A 25,656-nucleotide genomic window follows, 5' to 3' on the forward strand; every position below is an offset into this window, starting at 1 on the left:
TTGGCCAAGAGTTTGTTAGTCCATGGTGGGCTGTGATGCTTCCTTCATCCTCCCATGACCGTTTGTCTGATACTCCTCAATAAAGTGAAGCTTCTTTTTTTTTAATGCCTCTGTCCTGTTTGACACCCCTGCCCTTTGGGTTGCATTTGCACCACAAGCTGTTCATTATGGGGCCACTTTGTTTGTGTTTTATGCTACAATAGGGAGAGGGAATAAGGTGATATACATGCACCGTGTGTGTCATAAGAGTAAAGACAAGCGCCCCTTAGTCACCACTAATTCAGGGATGCATGAAAAATTCAAGCCTTTAGCTTGCGAGGCGGATCCTCAATTGGGGTAACCTTGGAGAAGACGGACGCCCGTTGTGTCCAGCACCAAAGAGACACTCGCCGACTTTAGAGCAATGTGAAAAGCATCGGATATGTTTTTGCTTTTAATTTTATGCAGCATCACAGCAGTAAGTGGCAGTCGCACGCACACAGTCCAAGTCCCCTTCAATGTCGTGGCAATTAAGAGACCCTGACACAGAGTGGGGGGGCCCTTTGGGTGTCACAACAAATCACTTGCTTTAAGGAGTGGCACACTCACACCTTTGGAACTGTTAAGGGCCCCGGAGATCCTCGTCTTAGCTCCTCCCCCTCCCTCTTCAGGCGCTTTCTGTCTTCAGTAATAGATGGTAGTGTCTGTAATAAAATATGCATGTGACATGTTGGGAGGGGAAGAAGTGAGTGAAATACAGTTCGGAAGAAAAGACGTGTGAATGCTCTCTTTTCTTTGAATCTCGTACAGTATTTAGGGAAGTTTGCTGCTGATATATTTTTAAAGGTCACAAGGTCATGTTCCATCACAGAAGAAAATGCACTTCTTTGTTGTTGATCAAGTTTTATTATGTACTTACGTGTTCAAACATTATTAGCCTAAATATACTAAAAATCTTTGTAGAATTCCTTACATTTGCTTCATCATTTGTAGTTTACTTTTCACTTTACTTCTTGTTTGTATTAAAAGTGGTATGTTTGTGTGTGCAGGTGCCAGTGTCAGTGGCTATGATGACACCTCAAGTGATAACTCCGCAGCAAATGCAACAGATCCTTCAGCAGCAGGTCCTGAGCCCACAGCAGCTCCAGGTTCTCCTCCAGCAGCAGCAGGCCCTCATGTTACAGCAGGTAAACACATCCATATTTATTTATGAGCGCATTTTTGTGCAATAAGTCAGCGTTACATTTGAGCCATGGTGCACCACTGTTGTAGTGTAACCTGGCTAACACCAGGCTGCTGTGTGCGCTCGAATTATTTCGAACTGCACAACAGCCTGGAGACCATGGCCCAATTTTCCGGTGGATTTGGGAACCAATCACAGAACGAGGAGAGACGCAAGACGATGACGCGCTATTCGAAAGCTTGTAGTTTATTTACGGATATAAAAAAAAAGTTTTTTTACGGATCCAACATGACAGCAGCAGACGCGATGCTATTGTTCGATCAAGCTTTAGACCTTGTTCTAAATAATTTAGCTCAAAAGTTTACAGCGGATACGTCATACGTCATCTCATACGATGATACGATTGGCTGTGGCTACGTGCAGACGCATGATACTTTTTTTTTTTTTTTTCGTATCGCCCAATAAACGAGTATGGACGATCGTAAACCACACCTCTCCTACGAGAAAATGAATTGGTGGTCCCCAGACTAAATATCACTTGTGATTTTAGTCTGGTGTTAGCCAGGCTAGTTGTAGTGAGTATTTTAATGACATCTCAGCTTCATCACAGCTTTCCTCAGATTTGAATTATAAAACAGCCTCTTTGAACAACCATATCACAATAGCAGAACACATACCTCTCCTTTCTTAGAGATGGCAGCGCCCTCTCTCAAATATGTCCAAGAACTAAGCTAATGTAATACGTTTTCTGTTGTGCAGCAGCAGCTCCAAGAGTTTTACAAGAAGCAGCAGGAACAACTCCACCTCCAGCTCCTCCAGCAGCATGCAGGCAGCAAGCCCAAAGAGGTAAACTTTTTGACACCACTGCCACTTTTTCAGACACGGCTCCATCCAGACAAAGCAGCAGAAGTATGGTACTTTTTTTTTTAACTCTGTCGTCCACCGCCGTTTTTGTATTGTGCTTTTGAGTGCTGGTCATGGGATGGTAACCAATAAGGCACAAACGTCAGCTCACAATATTCTGCGGCGTAAACTCCTACCAATTACTTATTTTTTTATCTTTTGAGGCAAACACATTAATTTATTTAAGATAAGGAAGTATAAACTTAAACCTAAGCTTCTGAGAATACTGTCCAAGAACTCCGCTGTGTGCAAAAAAGATAGTGGGGTTAAATGATCTTGTGCTTCCGATTAATGTCAGATTTGCTCGATGAATCTAACAACTACCGGATTCTCTGTTAAGTACACTTTCTGCTTTTTTTTCTGGAACGTTCTGTCCAATTAAAACAAGTGCAAGATAGTGAAAGCAGATCATGGAGGAACATAAACATTACTTTAAACCGAGCAAACACCGGCGCACACACAAAGCAAAAATAGATATATAGACACCAAACGATATAAAAGCAAGTTCAAACTATTGATCAAAACTGTTCCTAGTTTGCTTCCTTTTTTTTTTTTTTTTTTTTTTTGCTGCTCCCCCCTTTTCATACACTAGCACTCACGGCAACTATGGGACTTTGCTCTGAGGCGCAGAGGTTTAATGCGTGTTAATAACTGCCGGATACAGGCATCGCTTGTGGACAAAGAAAATTATTATTGCCCGGTCAGTAGAAGTTCAAAGATGATCTGGGAATTTGCGCGTCCCTGTTGAGATCCACGTTCAGGAATAATAAAAGAAAAAAAAGGCAAGAAGCGCGGGTAGAATGGGAGCTCTTTTTTTTTTTTTTTTTGCACTTCGGCATGTACACGTCCGCGCGGCACAACTTCAAAGTCAGAGTGCGCTAATTAATGAACTGCGCGCTTCAGTTTGGACAAGTCGTGGCGTGATGCTCCCATAAATCAACATGACAGGAGAGCTCGGCGGGCCTTTAGATAGGGCCTGTCACCCAGTTGCATCTGATGTAAACAGTCGACGAGCAGGAGGAGGAGGAGAGGGCGAGAGCGCGAGCGCGGCGAGGACGTGCAATTGATCAGTGAATGGAGAATAAAAGAGGGAGAAAAAAAAACAACTTTTGAAGCGTATTATGTATGATCACAGGAAGTGGATGCAGCCTCCAGAGGACTCTCCCCCTTCTGCATGTGTTTTTTTTTTTTTTTTTCCTCCACAAAAGACAGACGAAGAATTATGCACTGACTCCCCTGTGGCTGCCAGACAATAACCCCCTGTTGTGGCTTTGTGCCGCTTTTTTTTTTTTTTAAAGACATCAAAATGTAGTTTTTCAAAGATCTTTAACTTTATATTTGAAGCTTGACAATAAAGGGGCTGCCAGTGCCACTCTATATCATTTGTCATGTCTCTCCCTCGTGCCACTTCTTGTTAACCTCTTATTTGGTGTATGGAGGGTTTTTTTTTTTTTTTTTTTTATGCTTCTCCATGCTGGGTGAGCACAGGAACGCTTGTCAGCTGATGGGTCCAGAGCACAGAAGGAGGGGGGGGGGTTAGAAACCCGCCAAGGGAGAGACTTAAATTCATTTCTGCTCATTTCTTCTCCCTCCAAAAGCCTTTCCTTTTATTTAACGATTTGATGAAAGACATTGCGCCTTGTGAACTCACCCTCGCACCGCCATTATCTTGGACTCAGGCTGTCACCGGAGAGCGAGGGGCAGAGAGAACATGAGAACTTCTTCCTCTTTGATATGAGCGAGAGGTGGTTCGTCATGAGCCACCTGCAGTGTGCTATCTTAACTGTACAGTAGTCCATTTTTCCTGTCCACGAGACTCTACATTGGTAAAGGAGTGGACAGTTTTCTCCTGTGATTGCAATTGGAATGTCGTGCTTGAGGACAGAGTAAAACAAGTTTACAACCCAGATAAAGAATTATACAGTCACTGCTTCTGGTGCCTGTCTGAAACCTTGATAAATTGAGTAGCGCAAGTAGTATGCAAATTTAATGCTAATCATTATGTACAAGTCCTTTTTTGGTAGAAACTGAAAGGAATAGAGATAGCTGTCCAATACTGTCCAAGTTTTTAGTGCTAAATAATCTAAAAATTAGAATTTACCTTTCAAAGTGATGTATGTATATCTAAAACATTGTTATTTTTGCCTTTTAAGTGTACTGAATTGGTACTTCACCCACAAGTTGTTGTTATTGTTCACTGTCTTGAGTCCCCATCGTGTCCTGACTGATCCGAAGAGACACCCCTGCTTTTACAACTCGAGAGCTGTATTTTTAGAGAGTGTACAGGAGCAGCGCTGGTGCCGGGAGGCGGGGGGGCTGTAGCAGCGGAGGAAGGTTGAGGGTCTTTGTGAAAGCGGAGGTAGGCGCGGGGAGGGTGGGGGGACGCCTTTTATCTGCCTCTTTCAGCGCTTGGAGAGCCGGTGACCTGACAGCCGTGCTGCCCAGGACCTTTTTTGTGTTTGTGAGAAGTAAACAAAGTAGTGTATCCTGTCTTTGGTAACAGGGTGCGGCACACAGCGCTTGGCAGTGCCGCTTTTAGTTCCCCCCCCTCTTTGCATCTTGTTTGACAACTGGCCCGCTGCACACCCCCGTAAACAGTAGTTTGTCCTGCCAGCATCCTGTTCAGTCCCAGCCCAAGTGTGTTATCTGGGTCTATCTCCCAAGTAAGTCCCAGTGAACAGAGCACAGCCTTATTCATTCCTGATGGTGCCCAGTGCTATCTCTACTGCAAGAGATAGCACTATATAAGTCATATACTGCATATATAAGTATATAAGTATATGACTTATTATTATTTATTTTTTTACATGAAAACTGGTGTTTGGATAAGTTTGCATCAACTAATGAAAAAAATAAGAAATATAAAAAAAATGTCTATAAAATGTTACTATCTTTGTTTTGTGACTCAAAATGTGCTAATGTTATCTCACTCAACTGTCATCACTGCAGGCCTGTTTCTGCCTAAAGACACTACATGTTGCTTTATGTTGCAAATATATTATATGTTTGGAAAATCACACTCAGTTATATTCCGACAATGTGTCTGAGTAACATAGATAAATAGCTTTTGAAGTGCGATTAAAGCTTGATTTTCCAATAATCCAATATTGAAAGCCTATCTAAAAGGGTCAAAGGCTGCACCTTTGCGCTGCACTATAATCATAAACAATCTCTCATTTGTTTTGACTGAGATGGAGATATTAGATAACTTCCTACTGTTTATTATTATAACACTGTCAGTCTTTTGGCCATCTCTCCTTTCATATCACTTACATTTAATTGCAAAAACCCCCTATTGGCAGTGAATTGAGTGCATCGGCTCTTGGTAAAAACAGCTGTATTGGAAAAGCCCACGGTGGCAGCGCAGCCTTAATGCGAGTGTCCCCTGGCTCAGCGCCGTGCCGCGAGACTTGGGAGAGCTGCTCGGGTGGATATTAAACACTTTGATTTAGTCACACGTTGTTTGCTGAATTATGAATGGGTGTAATTAAATTCCTGTGGCTCTTATTATGGATGATTAACAATGTTGTTTCATTGTTTGTCATTCGGTGTGCGACTCCTCGTTAATTAAGAGCACCAGAGATGCACGGGCTACCTGTCTTGAGTGGTCTCGCAAAAACGCTTGCAAAAATCTCAACAAGATTACACTCTATGGAGGCATTCATTGGCTTTTGTAATGAAGATTGTTTTAATGTGCTATAAACCAGGTGGTCTTGTCTGCTGTTATTCTTAGTTCATATAAAAGGACTCAATGAATGAAGGAGAAGCTACACAACTGTTTATTACTACACATGGTACTCAGAATGTGTAAATTGTGAACATAAAAGCATGGCAGCAAACAATGAATTTAAAAATAAATAATTGTGTAAAGTAATCAAAACAACATTTTATTCAATTGTATCAGTGGTGAATCTCAATTATCTGAATGCATTTGTCATTTACACTGAGGTTTTATCTATGTCCTGAACAGTATTGGTTGTAGCCACAATTAATTGTTTTTAATTATACAGAAACATTTCAATAATCTCTCTGTCTCCATCTCTCTGCCTGTGTCTCTCAAGCAGCAGGTGTCGGCCCAGCAGTTGGCCTTCCAGCAGCAGCTCCTCCAAGTGCAGCAGGTCCAGCAGCAGCACCTGCTCAACCTCCAGAGGCAGGGGCTCCTGAGCATCCAGCCGGGCCAGAGCAGCCTGCCACTGCACCAGCTTGCTCAGGGTCAGTACACTGCCCCAGCACAAAATGCCACTGTCTACAACTCAACTTTACAATGATACAGCTACTCAAATACAATTTGTGCTCACTGTAGTTTTGTTTATGCTCAATGGAACTGTGCTTTACTTTGTTGCATTACTAACCTTTAAGATATGTAACATGAAAGATTTACAAATTCCAAATGCATTCATCATATGTGTGGAAGACAGACAGGTTGATTCAGTCTTGTGACACCTGTGTTGAATGTTATTACTGTATTTTGGCAGGTTAAATCAAATAATCCCTCTTTTGTTGTTACCACTCTAGCTTGTCCAGTTTGCTTAGGTATGAGTGTATTTATAGTCAGTTTGTTGGTTTACAGAATAATACCTGAGCAAATGTACTCATTACTGAGTGAACAATGCCCGTCTTAACCAAGTAAGCGCTGTGTGTATGTGGTTTCACACACTCTGACCGCGCCTATTGTACATGCATCATTCAACACTTCCATCGCTGTGTAAATAGTGCATTTTGGCCAGTATAGTTATCAGCTTTAATTCCCACAGAACACTCTTCTCATTAGACTGGCATCTCCGTGGCATTGACCTTCAGCACCGCAGTACACTGGATGTTTGTTCCAACTGAACTTTGTGAAACCAGTTGTTACTTGATAAGGAGTCAATACTGTTGTTTGGCCAGGAAGTTGTTTGCTGTATTTACTTTTTAATATTTTGCTAAGGAGTGGTGCCATTGTAACAAAGACGCCATCGCAAGAACATGACATGCACTATTCATGCCCTGCTAAAGCAAACAGTTATGAAATAACAAGATAAGGGCGATAAAGGCGGGAGGGCTCTGGGGTGCTTAGGTAATAGACAAACACAAACAGCGTTTGTACAGTGCTGTTATTGTTTGGACTGGTGATGGAATCAGTCATCCAACTTTCAGACGACTGCCATAGGCCCAGGCGTGTACCTACCTCTGAGTGGCTCACATGTCTGGCAAACACACACACCCCTTAGGTAAAGCATTAGATGTGCACTAAGGCTATAAACATTTCCCATTTTTTTAATGCATTTTCATATTATAATCAGCTTGTTTTTGATGAGGGCAACGGAAAAACAAATGCATAACTTTATCCATTCTTTTGTTTAATTCTCATGAATGTCAGTGTTTATTATCAGCAGACCCACTGTAAATCCAACAACATGTATTTATTTTCCCAGTCAGAATGTATCTGTCTGCTGATGATAACTGTTTTCTCCGGCAGCTGTTACAACACTTAACCAGCACTGCCGGCTCCCCGTTTGTCTTCCTATTCTACACATTTTCTGCTTGACTGTTTGAAGTTATTGATGACCTTTCTGTTTTCCACATGGCTAGACTCCTTTCATGCTTCAGTGGCCTTGGCTATGCTGCTCAGATGTAATCTACAATATTTAGCTGTAGCAGTTAGCAGTGTGTTGAAAGCAAGGATTCTCACTCTGTTTGGCTGCTACTGATTACAGATCCCAACTCGGGGGCAGTAAATTGGCCCAATAATTTTATTTTTAAATGAAGATATGCATAAGTCAGTCCAATGGTTGACGAGTTTAAAGGGTAGAGATAAAGTATATTGTTGAGCACAATTGTCTTTTGACTGTTTAATGTGACTCTTTGATTTTTAATTAAAATGTGCATGGTTCGCCGTGTGTTGTCCTAGAAATAAAATAGTGGTTCATTTTTAAATTGAGCCAGATTAAAGCAAAACATAAAATTTTCATCTGTAGTTCTGAAAATCATCGGGTAAACCTCTAACAATTTTTAACCAAAGTCCGACCCTAAATAAGCGTACCATAACTATACTACAAATCATATCTCCTCTCATACAGTCTTCCGACGTGAATGCCTTCGAAGCATTCAACTCGTATTTGTCATCCATTGTCTGGAGAGAATATAATGTGTCGTAAATCTGATCTTCAGCACTCCCCTCCTCACTTACAGCATGTCCTCTTGACCTGATAAGTGAGTCACTGGTGGCTAAGGCTTGCATTGCTCAGATGCTGCTACTTGGCCCAAGACATTTTCAATTGTGCCAATAGGTGTTCACACCCTGGTGGATTTCTTTTTTTTTGGGCCATTTCTCAAAGAATATGAATGACGCTCATGGTCAGTGAGGTTGTGAAGCTATTTATTGTGGAAAAAATAAATGAGTGAACTCATTCTCTTTAAATCTACATAACAGAATAAAATACCAAAATGATTCTGAAAAGTTTGCACACCCCAGTTCCTGATACTGTGTATTGCCCCCTTGGAGTCTTTGTTGGAGAGAAGGTTCTGTATGTAATCTAATGGGAAAGCAGCCCATTCTTCTTGGCAAAAAGCCAAGTTCCTGGGTTGTCTTGCATGAACAGTCTCCTGACCTCAATATCATTGAACCACTGTGGGGAGAGCTCACACACCAATATCCCAGGGTCAATTTGTAGGTTGCAATCTCAGTTATTTGAACAGTGAATTTGAAAAGGAAAATATGGAATTTAAAGCAGTACTAAGTAACTTGTTTACCATAATAAATCCTTTTAGGGTAATACAAGTGTTAATGGGTTGGTTGTGGGGTCTTTCATCTCCTCTTGATGTCTCTGGCCAGAAAACCACAATTTCAACTTTCCTGCCTCCGGGTCGGAGCCACCAATGTATTTTGGTGGCTCCGACCCGGTGGTTAATAGAACCACAAAGAAGAAGCTAACAGGCTAACGGGCCAAGCTAACTGCGGACCAAGTTTGAGTGAAAAAAATGATCTCCATTGTGTCATTGGATGTACAATATCCCTCTCTCCCTTTGTCTTTTCTGTCAGCGTAGTATTTACTCTCACAGACAATTAATAAAGTAAGTAAAAAACGGCAACCTGCTACTACACCTGCAGTGGCGCTTATGGCCACTAGGGGCATGAGTTACTTAGTTCGGCGTTAAATTAAAATCATTCAAATTCATTCAGATATTTTGGTGTTGACATTAAAAAATAAAGCAGTGTTTGGGTGTCACCTCTGTTATACTGTGGTATGATTGATATGGGTGTATCTGATATCTAATGTGGAAATTCCAAAGGATGTCACATTTCAGAAGGTTTAATAAATTGAGTCTTGTTTTTGCCTTTTTGGTGTCTTTACATTTGGCCTGTTTTTCATACAGTACAATTTTTCAGTCTTTGCTGTATGAGGACAGAAACTAATGAGATAATAATTCTGCAAACGTTAATTGTTAACATTAAAGTTCCCCACCTGCATGAATAATTTTAGATGTCCACCGTCTGGCATTTTAAATGTCCCAATTTCAAGGATATTTCATAAAAAATTGTCTTTGACTTGACTGAGCTAAAAATATGCACCACATAGAGAAAAAAGTGCATTGGTGATCCATACACTATTCTGTTGGGGGGAGAAAAAAAAAAGTTGCAGCTTGTAACCAACATTATTTAAACTGTCTGGGAGAGGCCAGTGGGACAGTGACAAGACAAATCTGTGTGTAATTTGAAAGCAAAGAATGTGCGTAGACGCAGTGGTACATCGAGGGGAGGGGGTGGGGGGGAGGTTCCTGTCAGTGATTGATACATCCAACAGCAGAGACCGGGGGTAATAGTTCCTGCTGCATTCAGACAGGACATCTTTCAGACCTAAGGGGTGAGGCGTATCAGCGGGCCAGTGATTACCGCAACATAAACAGGGGTGCCGTAAAGGTCCCAGCCCAGGAGTGAACAATAAACTAATAGCGATGTCACCGTCCCCCCATGGCACCTACACTGTGAGAAGTATAACAGCTCGCTCTAAAAAAGCCCGCAGCGATGGACCCATTTTTTATTTGGAGGGGGGGGTGTGATGGCCTGCAACTGATGTCATTATGAACCTTAAATCAACTTTCTGCTTGCTTGAACATGGTCACCTGGGTACAAGGGGGACAAGGACAGGAAAAGGTTGAAGAGCTCGGCCCGTCTCGGTGCCAGCGCTACCTGCCGCGCTAAAATTGAGTTGGGAGGCTGGTGATCAATCAAGTGTCCCAACAACATACATTTTTTAGAGTGCTTGTCCGTTGTTCCCCCAGTCGTAATGAGTGAAACGCTTGTGTTGAAAAATGGAATCAGGAAAGATAAACCAATCCGGCATTTAAAAGATCGGACAAACTCCGGAAGAAGAGTTCGGGTGTCATTGCATGTCCCATAGTAATCAAATGGAGACTTGATCTGAAGGCCCCAATGCATTTGCCCGAACCCAAGCCCCCAGAGACTTTTGTGTAATGCTATTTTATTGTCATTTATGTGGAATCATGAGGCATAGCTGTTGCTGAGGTTGTAGAGGTGATGCTGTGAGCTGTAAAACCGCGCGGTGTATCCAGAAGGAGACAGCTCGGTCCCAGTCCGTTAGCCCGCTCATCACAGCGCTCTATCCGCTGTGGTTTCGTCTGAGTAAACAGCGGTGCCGGGGTCACCAGGACTGCCGGGTAATTGAGCCAGCGTGGGCCGCCCTGTCAAGCGCATCGGCTAAAAATACATCGCCCACTGTCACCGGGCACCAAGTGGGGGAAAATGATTGTTCCCACTGTCCAGGCGCAGGGCACTCGCATCAGCCATGACCTTCCCTCTCCAAACCAGCCTTGACAGACAAAACACTAGATGTACAACATCTAAACACATGTTCCTTTGGTTCCTTTGCCTTGATAATGTATCAAGGCAAGAATCCGTGTTTTTTGGCAACCGTGTTATTTCACAACAAAAATTGATAAGGCAAAATGTCGATACAGAATATATATGTAAATTATGGCAAAGATCTCAATTCACAAATAAATCACAATATTATCACAAATAAATCAGCTGCTGTATCCCTGTGTGAGTCAAAACATGTGTATTTGGGGTCAAGCTAGGAATAACAAATTTAAATATCCCTCTGAAAAATGTATTAGAAAGTTTACAGGCTATAGGTGCTACTAAAGTGATTATGTGTTTGTGTGTTGAGTATAAGGAAAATCTTTTTTTGCCGCCGCTGTCCCCCAGAAAGGAAATGACCAAGTTTGGATTACGGGGTCATCTCGGTCGCCTTACATACAACACGTGGATACCAAACATATTGTTATATAATAGTGAATGAATTTTGCAGTACAATCCTTTGACGCACTAGTCAGCAAAACAACATAAAATAAGCAGTGTAGAGAATGAATTTGGTCTGTTTTAACTATAAGATGTTAAGGAGAGAACGAGTTAAGAATCTGAACATTGGCTTTGAGTGAAAAATCGATGTTTTCACCTGCCATGTCTCACCTTAAAATTCTATATATGTTCATTTGTGCAGAAAAAGGCCTATTAAAATACCCCAATATATGACCAAACAAAGTCCCTTTAAGTAATGCAACTCGTGCCTGGGATTAGCATGATACAACAAAGGAGTGATATCAGGCATGTTTCGCCTGTCACACAAGTGCTCTTAGATTAGCCCACGCCAAGCGTCAGGCTGAATACGAGAGAATACGGGCGGACTGAATGGAGGCAGTGTGTTAAAATATTCCAACGAGGAAAGACGCTCCTTGGAACGTGGAAAGGTTATTGATTTGTCCTGCAATCATTTCCTGCTCTTTGATATGCAAACCATCTCGTGTGAATTTACAGCAATCCTATCAGACTCATTTCACAGTTCTTAGCCCTGCGTCTCTCTGGAGTCCTCCGCCTCATTAGGCCAATGTTCTCCATTACCAGCATAATTAAAATCTTTAGTAGCTTATCAAATTAAAAATATTTTGCTGATCGTATTGAGATCTTCACCTCACAGTTATTTTCCACAACAGGAATAAATTAAGACTAAGCATTTTGTGCACATTGTCTCACATTTGAAAAGGGGCACTTCTGGTATCTACTGTGCAGCTGATGAGAAAATGGGTGGAGGGGGCTGGTCTGGAGAATATAAGAAGATAAGCATGTGCAAATCATCTTTCATTTACTGCTGCTCATTTTGAGAATGGATTTAATTAATTGTAATGTTAAACGAGTGGTCTTGGCCATTTGCGCCGCAGTTCATTCTCTCCACAGCCCTTCTCTCTCTCCAGGCTTTAAACATGTGGCATATTTAAGCACACATTTGAATAGTCATTACAAATCCCCAGACCCTATTAACTCTTCGCCAAGCTGTGCATTTTGACCGAATTTACAAATCACTATATTTTTCACCCAAGAGGGTTAATCTTATTTTGCGTGTCGGCTTTAGCCTTATTTGTGTCAAACACAAGCACATGCTGTACAAAAAATATATATTTTTGTGGCTTCAAAGGCTTCATTTTAAGATGCACAAACACATTATTATCCCTCTTCATCCGCACTTTAGCCCAGAGTGTTGGGATCGCTGTCAGTTATAAGCAAATAACACAGCTTCTTTTTTAAGCTTCTTTCAGGGATATTTAGGTAACTTAGCTTGCCAATAAACCATCTCTGTCTGAGTCCTGCCTGCGCAAAAGAAAAATAAAAGACAGCAAAAAGTCAAATTCAAATGTGGATTTTTTTTTTCTACCTTTAAAGTTTCTGACTTTTACTGCCTATGAATAATTTCAACCTTAATGCATTTGATATGCCCAATTTTTATCATACTCCCCTCAGTGTATTTAGATAATCATGAGGAATATATCAAATGGTCTGCGCAAACTTATGCCAAAAGTGAGTTTCAAGATATGAAACAATGAAATTGAAGTGCAAATGCAATGTCCAAAGGAACAATCAGCTGCGAAGCCGCAGATGGATACTTGTCCTCGAGTGTCCCCGGTCCTCAAACCCTCCTTCTCGGCAAGGGAAATCTCAAAAACCCAGTGGGAAAAAAGAGAAACCTCAAAAACCACATTGAAGGGAAGATCCACTCCCATGGTTGGACAGGCTAAAGATGGCCCAGGGCTGATGGGATAGTGCAAATGGCAGGGATTTAGCGTCATTCGAGTCAGCAGTGTGAATGTCGATGTGCTATAGATGTTACATTGTCTCATGTAAAGCGCTTTGTGACCATGTCTGTGAAAGGCGCTATATAAACAAAGCTCTTCTTCTTCTAGAGGTATACTGTATATCTTTCAATATGTCAGTATTAGCCATACATGTTGTGCTGTATCCTAATGATTGTGGAACACTCATGCCAAAGGTTTGAATGACAATTGCCTGTAAAATTCACGGTAAATCACACGCTCATAATGTGTTAGTAGCGCCCAGACAAATGTCTTCCACCGATGTTGTAGTTTTTTGTTTAATTTTTTTGTTTTTTTGTTGCATGCTTGAGTCACTAAATGAGCTTTAAGTCTTGTGTGTCAATTGGAGGCGGTACGGAGCGCTAAGTATTTTGCACATTAATGCGCTTGTGAGTATATTACCCTCGGGTCTCTTCTCAAGGAGGGCTGCGATGTTTTCTAGTGCTGCCATTGTAAACTTTTTGTTGTGTGTGTGTGTGTGTTCTCCCTCTGTCTCTGCTGTTGAATGAAAGTGACGGCGATTATTCAGATTTCATGCCATGTCTGGATGTTAATTATTTACTCTGGGCATGTAATGGGTGTGAATGCCAGGGATTTGAGTGTATAAATACGCTTCACATCGCAGGCAGAAACAGAGGAGGGGGCTCACTGACACTGCATTACCCTGTAGTGGAATACTGTCTAATTAATACTGGGCTTTGTTTACAGATGCTTTGATTTAATTAAGTGATGAAGAGGAAAGTCGGATTAGCTGTTAATTGATTTAATTATCCAATTTGTTTGTCTCAGGCATGATTCCAGCCGAGCTGCAGCAGCTGTGGAAGGAGGTGACAAACGCTCATGTGAAGGAGGAGTACAACGGCAGCAACAACGGCCACAGGGGGCTGGACCTGTCCTCCCCGACCCCCCCAAAGAACCACATGCTCAACCAGCACACCCCCACCAACGGGCAGTACCTGAGTCAAAAGCGGGAAGGGTGAGTGCTGTACATGTTCTGTCGTCACTTTCTGCTTTGTGTTTTTATCCACTGAAACTTAAGTGCATTCATAAACCAACTAAACCATATTGCACTTATCTCACCCTGTTGAGTAAGTCCATTATTTACTGACAGAAAGTGTGATCTAATGTGTCACATAAGAGGCCAATGCTTTAACCTCTTAACCCCCACCTGAAACGACCACATTGTCCCCAGTTTGGTTTTTCCCAAATCTTGAACCACTTGGAAAAAAGCGTAAAAAATAAAAAAAAGCGCTAAAAACGAGATGAAATGAGTGTGAAAACACAACAAAAAGACAAAATGTGAAAAAAGTGACAAAAGACGGACAAAAACGTAGCAAAAAAAGCGAGGCAAAAGATCTGTTTAGATCCATTTTGTAGCTTTCAAATGAGACGTTACAATGGCCTTTATAGGTTGTAAAGTCGAGGAGCTTTTAGATTTGGGTAAAGCTGAACCGGATGAAATGCGCTCGGTTAAGGTGAGAGTTAAGAGGTTAACATGCACATGCCGCATGGTTAGTAAAAGGTCCTTCGAAGTGCATAGAGAATGATGCACATTTGTATCCGATATATATTTCTATTTATCCTGGCCAATCTGATCACTTCTATTTTTATGTTTTTTGCCCCTTTATAGGGCACTCATTGAAATACTTTAAAATTAATAGTTTAAACTGATGAGTGTTATTGGGGGACATAACACATGTGTATTCCTGTTGTAGCATTTTTCAAAGAATTTCATTATAATGCAGAAAATCAATGTGAGCGAAGTTGCCATATTTGGTTCATGCCCTGAACTGGTAAAAAAAAAAAGAAAAGAAAAGGAGACATTGTGTTTTGTGATATTGATGTTTGAATGATCACACCTGTCATAGGCAAGAGCTTTTGTAATGTGATTGTGCTTTACGTGCAGTGGGAGGGGTGAACAGGGCATATGATCAAATATGGTGCCTGCCTTTTTCATGCTGTAATTTCACCACCTGCTCTAAAACCAACATATATATAATCATTTACCACAATTATTCACCAATAAAATGTGTGAGTTTCATCAACTTGAAAGAAATGTACCATGAATTTAGCCAGACTTGGGTCTTTTTCAGACTTCAGAGAAAACAGGAAGTTGAGAGCACGACCGGTCTCTGCTGATTGGTCAAATGCCACAGTAGTGGGGTCTGTGATGTAGGGTGATTCTTCTGATTGGCTGAGTGAGGACTACATGCTCCTACAGCAGGGAGGCCGTATGTAAAGTGTGCGGAAATTACAAAAAAAATAGTCACTTGCCCTATAAAGGGTTAATTGTACCCTTTATTGTCCCATTTGGAAATAGGTGCCCGGACCTTGGTCTGGGGTAACAATCTGGAAGGCTAGCCTACTGTACATGTTTTGGGTTGATGGGCGAGTATAGTGGAAACCAGTCCAGGCATGTGGAGAGAAAGGCCACACCTTCTCTGACTTTATGGCCGTGCCTTCTTTTGGCAAATCACAGCTGCTTGTCTCAATGGGTAGCTTTATGTCGGTCTTGTTTCTTAAATTAATTTGACATTTCACCAAAAAAAACTATTATTTTGTGTTTTATAGTTGGTACTTTCACGCACTGTGGCAAATATCTGTCCAAACGCTTCCATTTGCTTTACCCCTTTGGATGTCAAAATCACTCTGACATGTAAAGAATCGAATAGTAATTATAAAGGAAAAACATAGACAAAATGGGACGCCAGGCTTGTTCCTATTCAACCGTTTCCTTTTAATGTTCAGAATTATGCATGGTGTGTTTTACCAGGCGCCCACTCTGCATACCTCTGAAAATAAATAAGCCATAACTGCATCATAATAAATGTGCTACATAATACGGCATGCTCTTTGAATAAATCCATGAGGCGATGATCACAAAATGTCAACGCCTTTACACAACAACATTAGTAATTCGACGTGGAGCAGCCTTCGGTGTCATCTGTATCTAAAGCAAACAGCAGCCTGTGTGCCACCTAATCCCATTTAAAATAGCCATTTCTCACCGGAGCCTGCTTGACTGACACGTCCCCTTAGAGTTTGCACACAGATTAGTTTTAATTTATAGTTTCTAACTATTATTTCCATTAAGGCCAACACTTTTTTTTTCCCTGGTTGCAATTTAATCTAAGCGGAACACCTAGAAGGAATTCAGGGATTTAGAGAATTGTGTTCACTGAAATGGGATCAACGTACGCTTAATAAGACGAGATATTGATCCGCTTTGCTATTGTTTCAATTCGGAAATGGTGGTTGTAACCTAAACCACATTTGCCTGTGTATTTCTGGAGTGGAGGGGGGAAAAAAACAAAAGCTTATTTTTTATTTTTTTTATGTCCTTGTTGACAAGCAACTAGTTGGCATTTTTAAGCAACGTGTCAGTTTAGGTTTAACAAGACCAACAAGTTCTTACTGTAAGTGCCAAAAACAAACTGACTTGGGGCATATTGTACTCTGTAAAGCAGGGTGAATCATGTGCGAAAAGGGATTTGATCGTCTCCTCAAGCTGTTTCTGTGAGTTGGAGGAAGGAATTAATTTGGCATCTTACACATTTGCTTGTTTTCTTGCACCAAAGGCTGATCTTTTGAACTGCTGGTGTGGAGCCTCAAGGCACTGTGAGCTCAGTACCTAACGTCTGATTTGTGTTTTAGTGATCAAAACCTAGACGTCACATTAAAAAATCCTTCCCGGTCTAAACATGTTTAGCAACACCAAACCAACGAGCTTGTGGAGGTGAAGGGGGGTCGCTCGAGGGCCGGACATGCAGGCTTGGATCTCAGGGATGCTCACAAGAAGGCTATGAGTAATACATCTGTTACTTTAAGAAACAAAATACTGGTAATATATTGTTATTGTATGAAAAGGAGTGGGACTTACCTGGTTACCTGGTTAAATTTAACACAATACTTTTAATACATTGCCAATGGGGTCTTATGTAGATGGAATCAAATGAATGAATTGCATTTTTTCCAACATCATCAAACAAACACATGATGCAAATGAGACCTTGAGAGAACAAGTTCATCACCTGCACGTACGATTTACCAACAGTGAGAAACCTACTTCTTCTCACATATCCTGTGACTCTCAATGCTTTTTTACCCAGTGTTCGCTTGAATGTCTGCTGTAGTTTTTGGAGCAGTCCAGGGGTAATCACAGGGGAGCGATCCTGACTGGCTCACTTCATCACACTCTGTCGCCAGCGAGTAGAAAGGTGAGCATTAACAGCAAGACGAGGCGCAGAGCGGTCTCAACTGAGGACTGCATGTAACATCGCCGGAGACAGAGCGCACGAGCTGGCATAGGCTGCTCCGTGCACGGGCTGTCAGAGATTAAAGAAGATGTCGACAGCAGTTTAATACGAGTTAAAGTGAAGAAGGCACGCTCCGGCAGAATATTCTCGACATATCTTAGATCTGTCAAAAAAAGGAGCAGGTGATTCTCATGAAGCCATCTGGATTATACCCAGTCCATGCAAGAACACCACTCTATGTGGAACAGGAAGTAAGCGGGAGACAGAATTCAAATAAAGCAAAGGGCTGGATTGCGTGTTATTATTCAAGTAATAGATTTAATTTTCCTTTGTCTGTCCACGTTTGGAGTGTTGCAGCTCCAATTGTGGACTATTTGGACCATTTATGTTTTGCTAGTTCATTAATGTTTAGTGTTTTTGTTGTTGTTGTTGTTGTTGTTGTTTTAGAAATGTTTTACATTACATAATTTTGTTTCATTTCACTTAAGTCCTGATTTGATCTTGATCTTGGCCTGGTGGTGCTGGTGGGAAAGTCAAATATTTCATTGGAGTGAAAAGTTTGAGAACCACTGTGCTAGCCCATACTTGAATAAAACTGCCCGCCAAACTGCCCATGTTAATCATCTGCAGTGGTAACCCTTAAAGGGCTGATGGGACGTCTTTCAAGGGAGCGTGTTGTGGCATATACTTCTTGCCCTTTGAGGTTTGGGCAGAACAATTTTCATAAGCAATTAACTGTTTTGGTGTTAATTTTGGAACACTGTCAAGAGCTTTATTTCTCCTTGTTTGAAGATGCAGACTTACACTAATTCTAATCATCTCTATGGGCAGAAACATGAAACACAAGTGTGACTATTCAAAGCGAGGGCTCAGAGAAATGGCAGTTATAATCCTGGGATTTGAATAATCAGGTTGGAGATAATGGGCTGGGCCGGCCCGGGTGTAAATAGAGAGCATCCACTCATCCTCCCAGCGCTGAACTTAATGAACTTTTAATTGATGCGGTTTTGCTAGTCCTTTTGTCATGCAACAGAAACAAGGCTCTGTGCTGATGGGCACATTTTCCCGACCGGTTTCAGATTGGTTTACAGCGGAGCCTAAGTACCATGTAGTTAGTTTCATGTGTCATATAAAATCTGGCCAGGCACAGCGACGCCTGCAACTAAAACCTTAAGTGCATCCACAGGAATCACTCACCGGCTTTGCACTTCCGTCTTAAGGAAGAGGGGGAGAAATTCAATCACTGCCGGATTGACACGGCAATGGAAGACAAGGCGCGTGTTTATCTGCGCTTAGTTGTCTCATTGCACATTTGGCTATTATTTTTTATTTGTGCCACAAATAGCACAATCATATGCAATGCACTTCATCTAGAAAACCCATCTTTCCTCACTGACTTGCTTACTTAAATACAATGTACGTGATCTGTATCTGACACAAATTCCCCTTACAGTGTGTATCAGCTTTTGTTGGGGGAAGCATCCTCACAAGGCTCTTGGCCCACTTTACTTCCCAGCAACCATCAGTAACCACAGCTCAGGGACTGTAACACAGCAATCTGTTAAGGAGATAAATAATCAGATTTACCACAGCTCCCCCATCTCTCTCTTGCCTTTCATTCATCTCACAGAGGGAAAAAAAAAGATAATTAAATCATTTATGGTAAACCATTCAATGCTATGAGAGGAGTGGTGAGTGAAGATTAGAGTGGGTGGTTAGGCGGAGGTGCGAATAAACTGAATCTTTTTTAGTCCATATTAAACATTTTGAGCTCCCTGTGGTTTGGACATAACCTGGAAAAGCATTATTTTTATTTACATCAACTTCAATGGTTAGTAGAACATACAATTAAAGCAGTACTAGTTTACCTTAATAAATCCTTTTCGTAGTCCCTCTAGGGGATACAAGTGTTAATGGGATGATTGGAGGGTCTTTCATCTCCCCCTGGTGTCTCTGGCCAGAAAACTACAATTGCAACTTTGCCTGCACCGGGTCGGATGCGCAATACACACTAATGGAATCACAAAGAAGAAGCTAACAGGCTAACGGGCAAAGCTAATTGTGGGCTAGCGCCACTTAAACAGTATTTACAGCCAAGTTTGAGTGAAAAAAATGATCTCCATCGTGTATTTGGATGAACAATATCCCTCCCTCCCTTTATCTTTTCTATCAGCGTAGTATTTACTCTCCAGGACAATTAATGAGTAAAAAACCGCAACATGCTACAACACCTGCACTGGCGCTTATGGCCTCTCGGGATATGAGTTATTTAGTACTGCTTTAACAACTAGTAGTCATTTGCACTGTGAGCTGGATTGCCACCAAATTTGCGTTCACAAACAACAACAAGCATGTTGTGCATCTGTGCATAAACGTAATATATTCTGGATTAATTAATAGTTTTATGTAATGTTTGCTTACCAAACCCAATATTAGTTTGATCCAGCCAGTCTTGACTCTCTTCTTCATATAAAGAAAGGCAGTATAAAGATCCCACTGTTATTATATTGTATGATGAACCATATGTTATACAATCAGTCATTGGTTCACAAAAAAACAAATGTATTGAGATCTGTGGGTAATAGTGCTTAATGAAACATAATCAGGCTCACTCCTCTGTGGCGAGACACTGACCTCGCTCTATGGACATCAATCGCCCCATTTTCTCTGATGGATCGAGTCCATCAGTGCGCCACGCCATACATCATGACTTGTTTATGGCCCAGAGCATCTCATCAAAAGAAGTGAAGTAGAAAACAACTGGCGCGCAGCTGTGGAAGGCATCTCCTGACGTCTGTCTGCACATAAACACAGCGCAACACCTGGACGCTGCGGTCCCAAGCGCTAGGCCCGGCTCTCCAGGCACTTTAATGTTCCTTCGTCTCCAAAAGGAAGCTGATGACATGCATTTCTGCTACAAGATCATTTGAGCGCTCTCCCCCAGGCTGCCTGACAATAACAACATCCTGACAGACCTGTTATGGGTGCAAGTCAAATTTAACGCAGCACAGGCAACTTGCAAAGCAGAGATCTTCCCTTCTTATTCCTGCACTTTAGATGGTCCTAAAACCCCTTATGAATCAAAGGATATTCCTCTAACACCCTAATGTGATGCATTTAGTTTAACTTGTCATTTACTACTGTTTAGCCAGACAGCATTTCAAAAGGTTCTTGTGCCGCCAGCCTCTTCTGGTGCTTTGAGTTCAATGATTCTCTGCACACTCCACATTTCATTATCTTATTAATACAGAATTAACCAACAAGGCAGCTCGCAAGAATTAAAAAAGAGATCTCTTTAAATTAAAAACCAGCCTTACCTTCACATTTTCTTGTTAAAACCTCATTATAGTAGGCCCTCCGCTGTCTATTTATTAGCCATATCAAAACAGAGGTCTAAATGTGAATGCATAATTCATAATTGAATAAAAAATATCTACTCCTTTCAGAGATGGGGGGGGGGGAGCTGCTAACCACATTCATGAATGCTTGACTGCTTGCTAATTGCAATGCAATTATCACATGTTATGACCAATGTGAACTTTTAAACAAGTAATTATAACAAGAAAACAGGAGATGGCCTTTAAAATTTCTACCTTGAGGTGCTGCTTTGTGAACACTGATACAAATGAGATTTTAATCGAAGCGTTTAATCCTCTAAAATTGGATTGTTGTAGTTTCTAATGTATACCCTATCTTTTTGGGTGATATATTGGCCAGTGCTTTGTTAGATTGTCACAGTTGCTGGTGAAAAACAAGCAAATAGTGTAATTTGTTTATTTTTGTATTTTCTTTTCCATCCCTTGTAACCGCTCGCATTAATATTAGCAAACACAAACCTTGATGGTTCTAAGCTATTCCCACGCAGCAGTTATTCCCACTGCAGTTTGTGGCGTAATGAATCTCCCCAATCGGCCCGTGTTGTCTTCGAGAGCGGAGGACTGCTCCTCTCGAGAAGCACAAGCCGCCACAAGCACAGGTGGTAGTGATATAGGCCAGTCCCCCAGGCTCTTGTAGCTCAAAGTTGTGCGTCTTGTATAGTGTCTGCGTCCATATGGCGGCCTGTCTTGCTCTCTTAGCAGTTGCCGTGGTTAGCCGCGGCTGCGCACCTCTCGCCATATGGAAGATGTTGTAAAGTTTGTTTTTGCAAGGGGGATGTCCTCGCTATTTAGAGTGATTGTACACAGGCATAGGCTCCCCATAGATGCAAACAGTTGTGCTTGTCGTCGGCCCCTTGGTGACATGAGTTGGTCCGTAGATAAATTGATACCAGACGGAGGATGTTTAGAGTTTGTGAACAATGTGGAAAGCGGTTGATGCATTTGGGATGGGGTGTGGGGGGGGGGCAATGTTGTTGTACACAGATCTCCAGGTGGGCTTTGGGATAGGATGTAGCAAATAACAGCTTGAGGGAGCCCCCTAGCCGTTTTGATCAAAGAGAAGTGCACCGAGCCGTGCTGGTACTAAATTATTATGTATTGATTTAGACTTTCAATCTCAACACAAGTCTCTTTTTGAGTGCGTCCTGTTGTCCAAGGTTCAAAGATCGAGATCAGATAAGCAGTCGTCATATTGTGTGACATCTATTAAGTTATCGAACAATGCCATGACTTTTATTGATGTGTAATTCTGTATGTTTTGTCTTGTAGGTCCACACTAGAAGAGCATTCTCATCACACTCATCCTCTGTATGGTCATGGCGTCTGCAAGTGGCCTGGCTGCGAGGCGGTCTTTGATGATTTCTACTCATTCCTAAAGTAAGTACATTTAGTCTTGACAACAAAAATCAAACAGACTTGTGCCTAATGTGGTCCACTGACAAAGTGATTCATCCTTACCTCGATTGTCTGTGTACAGTAGTGAATGAAGAAAAGAATGTAGTACATGCTGGACAATGGACAGAATAACCCAGGTGCTTGCAGGAGAATGCAAGCATATGGCTCATACACTATGTATGGTCATAAATATGACATGATACGCTACCAAGTTCACTTCCAAAAGGGAAAAAGTATAGATTTTATTTAGTGGAAAACATTTTTCAGATTTGCCTTAACTTAATAACATTACGAAATTTCTCGTACATTTTCCTTGGAACAATTTTTCAGCTCTCCGGTACACTTGTCATACTGTATAAAGTCTCAAAGTCATCCTCAGGGGTAGCGTCTCAGCCCTTATGTCCTTGCATTGGGTCGATTACACGTTTGGTAACCCCCGGCGACACACAGCCACTACAGGTGCTGCTGCTGCTGGTTGTTATTCTTGAGTGTACCCGACGTTGGCCTGGTCTTAACAAGGGTACCGTGGTGGGGTCTCCTTCTGGGAACGGCATGGGCCTCTAATTCCTGTGATAAGTGCAGTTCCCATGGTGACGGGGGGCCATTTTTCCCAAACAAACAACGGTGGGATGTTTATCTGTGGCAGCCCACACTTAAGGCTCTCGGCATGTTTGCCCTTGTCACTGGACGGTGGACAGTGAGATGACTGTGTGTTCCCGTCTGTTTTCCCAGTAGTGCTTTTGTCTTTCTCTTTACCTTCTCATGCCTCGCTCAAATGATACAAGCCTGGAGTTGACTTTGATGTGTCCGCCTACTTTTGCACTTTACAGTCCAAAAAGGATGCATAAGCTGTAAGATTTTTTAAATATATTTAAAACAATTCAGCTTCAGCTGTAGGGTTATAAAGCTTGGGATGTGTCGTCTCTTATGCCCTAATGGCAATAAAATCCATACTTACAGTTTTGACAATGTTAATTGACCAATCCTGTCTAAGTCATTAACCCTGTCACATTTGCTAATCAAGGCTCATTTTCATTAGCACAAATGCCACTTGCTAATGCTTATTAGGCCTTTCTTCCTCTCTTCCATGTAGTCTTTGTAATTATTTTATAAGGTAGTTGTTATCACGCCACTGTTGCAACAATACTCACTGTTTGTTCAAATAGCACTAGACTTTGCCGTAAACCTTATTAATTCTTTTTGATTGCTTAAAAATATTGTCTTTTTCCCTTGACAGTTTGTCGTGGAATCATTTGCATTAGCTATCTGCAGATGTTTCTCTGTTCTCATGCTCCAGTGACTTAAATACAGAAGTAGCTGGTCTGCAGCTACAAGTCATTTGCCATTTCAATTCACATAGCATCCTAGATACTTCACCTCTATGAAGTCCGTGTCTCTATTATATTCCTTCCATGTTCACTGTCCAGAGCCTTTGTTTGACTTCGTGGCTTCGTGTTTGAGTCGGAGGCCCAGTTTACTAAAGCAGCCTATGGGCCGTGTGATGTAGGTAATGTAACACATAACAGCGCCATGGTTACAGAGAGGATGGAAACATGTGTGTTGTGGCAGCAGATCAATGGCTCACTGTCACCCCGGATTAGGCGCTCTTTAAACAAGATATGACACTATTCCATTATCCTAAAACAAGCACTTCAGCCCGCGCACATTTTCCCATAGACACCCGGCAGGCTATCACAGGGTCAGCTGTAAAGATGCATGCATTGTCACATTGAAGTAGAAGCTTTGCTTCTTTATTGTAATGAGCAATTTATATAAAGGAGTAATGAGTAATAAAAATGCATGGGGAAAAAAAAACCTTTACAATGAAGATGACTTAACCTACTATTTCAGCATCACACATTTTTTTTGGAAGAAGGCTGCCAATAAGTGATGCACATTCAAGGTCAGTTCATAATGAGCAAATTAAGTTCAGCACAACATAGCAATTCCACTTTTTGACATAATTTGTACTTGATAACAAACAAAAACAAGGTTAATAAATGTTTTTGGTATATTTGTAGACAATAAAATTGAGTTTCGTTATTGGGCTATACTTATTGTAACTGTGGGATTGCCACGTCAAATCCATCACTGTTTATGGTATTCTGACATTGCCTCGCCCTTTGTTTATAGTAGAGAAGGGAATTAAATTCTGCACAGCCGGTATGGCTCGGCCTTAAAAAGCGCCAGAGTGCACTCTGCTCTGTTTTTACAAGTGTTTTTATCATGGCAACATCTTGTTTACTTTAGTTGCCTGCTCAAACTGCTTGGAACATGTTAAGAAAACATTTGGGGAGAGTCTCCACAAAGCTGCCTTTGTTTAACAGCAGGCGAGAGTGCAAGCAGCTCACCAAGGTGTTAACTCTCAAAGCCTTAAGCACTTCCACATGAAACCCAGCAACCGATACTGCAGGCTCGGCGAAAGAAGCAAAAATAAAAACAAAGGAGACATCAGGCTTGTACAAAAGACGTCTTTTAAAGTTTTCTGTAAGTCCAGTCAGCAGAACACAGTGTACCACAGCGAGAAAGGTGAGCAGGACTCAAGCAGACTTAAGCTCCACACGCCAACAGCAACACAAGACCAAATGTTGTTTCAAACTGCCATGTATTTATTTTATTCTTCAAAGTAAACCACACATTCTTACACACTTGGTAAATACAGTATAAAGGCCATGTTGCAATTTGTAGATGTGTGTTGCAGTATTTACTACTGAACCTGCCTTAGAGAGGTCACAACCTTTCTATGCAGCGTCCACTCAAAGGTCATCAAGAGGGTAGACATGACTCAAGCAATATAAGTATGTTTACTGTGGCATGGAAATCTGGAAAACCTGAACAATTAGGCACAGATTTGAGTGATTTGCTTGTCATGGAACATTAGAAACAAACAGTTGTGCACATTTTTATTCAATTCTGTCCTTAAGATAAACAATATAACCTTTTAGTCAAAAGGTTATAGAAATAACTGCTTTATACGAGAAAAAACAACAACAATGTTTTGTTAATGGCTCGGGGGCAGAACAGGCTGTACCTTTGAGTGTGAAAAACATTTTTTGTGACTAAGGTAACTTATTGGGAGTTTTCTAAAATCAATGAATGTTATTCTTGATCCCTGAGAAGCAGTGGTCTGACAGCGGCGCTTCTTGGCGACATCGCGGTTCCTCTGTTGTTGAAAGCTATTCACAATAAACCCCAGTTTTGTGCATGTAAGATAGAACAAGGACGACAAGCAGTCTAACCTGTTTGCGTTTGTGCACTCAGTAATAATTTGTTTTTAGACACAACACTTCAGATATCCTGCCCTGTTTTACTAATATATATTAGTTTTAGTAAACTCTTGTTTATCACAAACCAAGTGTGTTATTGCTCTAAAGAGGAAAGACACTCCAAAAGTCTGGTGATTGAGTGAGATACCTGA

The 25,656-nt window shown here is 41.4% G+C and overlaps 1 protein-coding gene across 11 annotated transcripts in view; it reads left to right on the plus strand.

Moving 5' to 3' along the window:
- foxp1b (forkhead box P1b) overlaps window positions 1–25,656 on the plus strand; it is a 169,980-nt gene that overhangs the window by 124,912 nt on the left and 19,412 nt on the right. For 8 of the 11 annotated variants that reach the window (XM_079578555.1, XM_079578564.1, XM_079578558.1 and 5 more), the window contains 5 exons: window positions 1,029–1,166; window positions 1,922–2,008; window positions 6,127–6,277; window positions 14,000–14,186; window positions 22,113–22,220. In XM_079578555.1, coding sequence (XP_079434681.1) covers window positions 1,029–1,166; window positions 1,922–2,008; window positions 6,127–6,277; window positions 14,000–14,186; window positions 22,113–22,220 — 671 coding nt within the window. The remainder of the gene's footprint in view (window positions 1–1,028; window positions 1,167–1,921; window positions 2,009–6,126; window positions 6,278–13,999; window positions 14,187–22,112; window positions 22,221–25,656) is intronic. The other 3 variants (XM_079578562.1, XM_079578563.1, XM_079578565.1) reach the window with 3 other exon arrangements.

This window comes from Gobius niger, assembly GCF_951799975.1.
Source record: "Gobius niger genome assembly, chromosome: 20".
In the NCBI taxonomy this organism is placed as follows: Eukaryota; Metazoa; Chordata; class Actinopteri; order Gobiiformes; family Gobiidae; genus Gobius; species Gobius niger.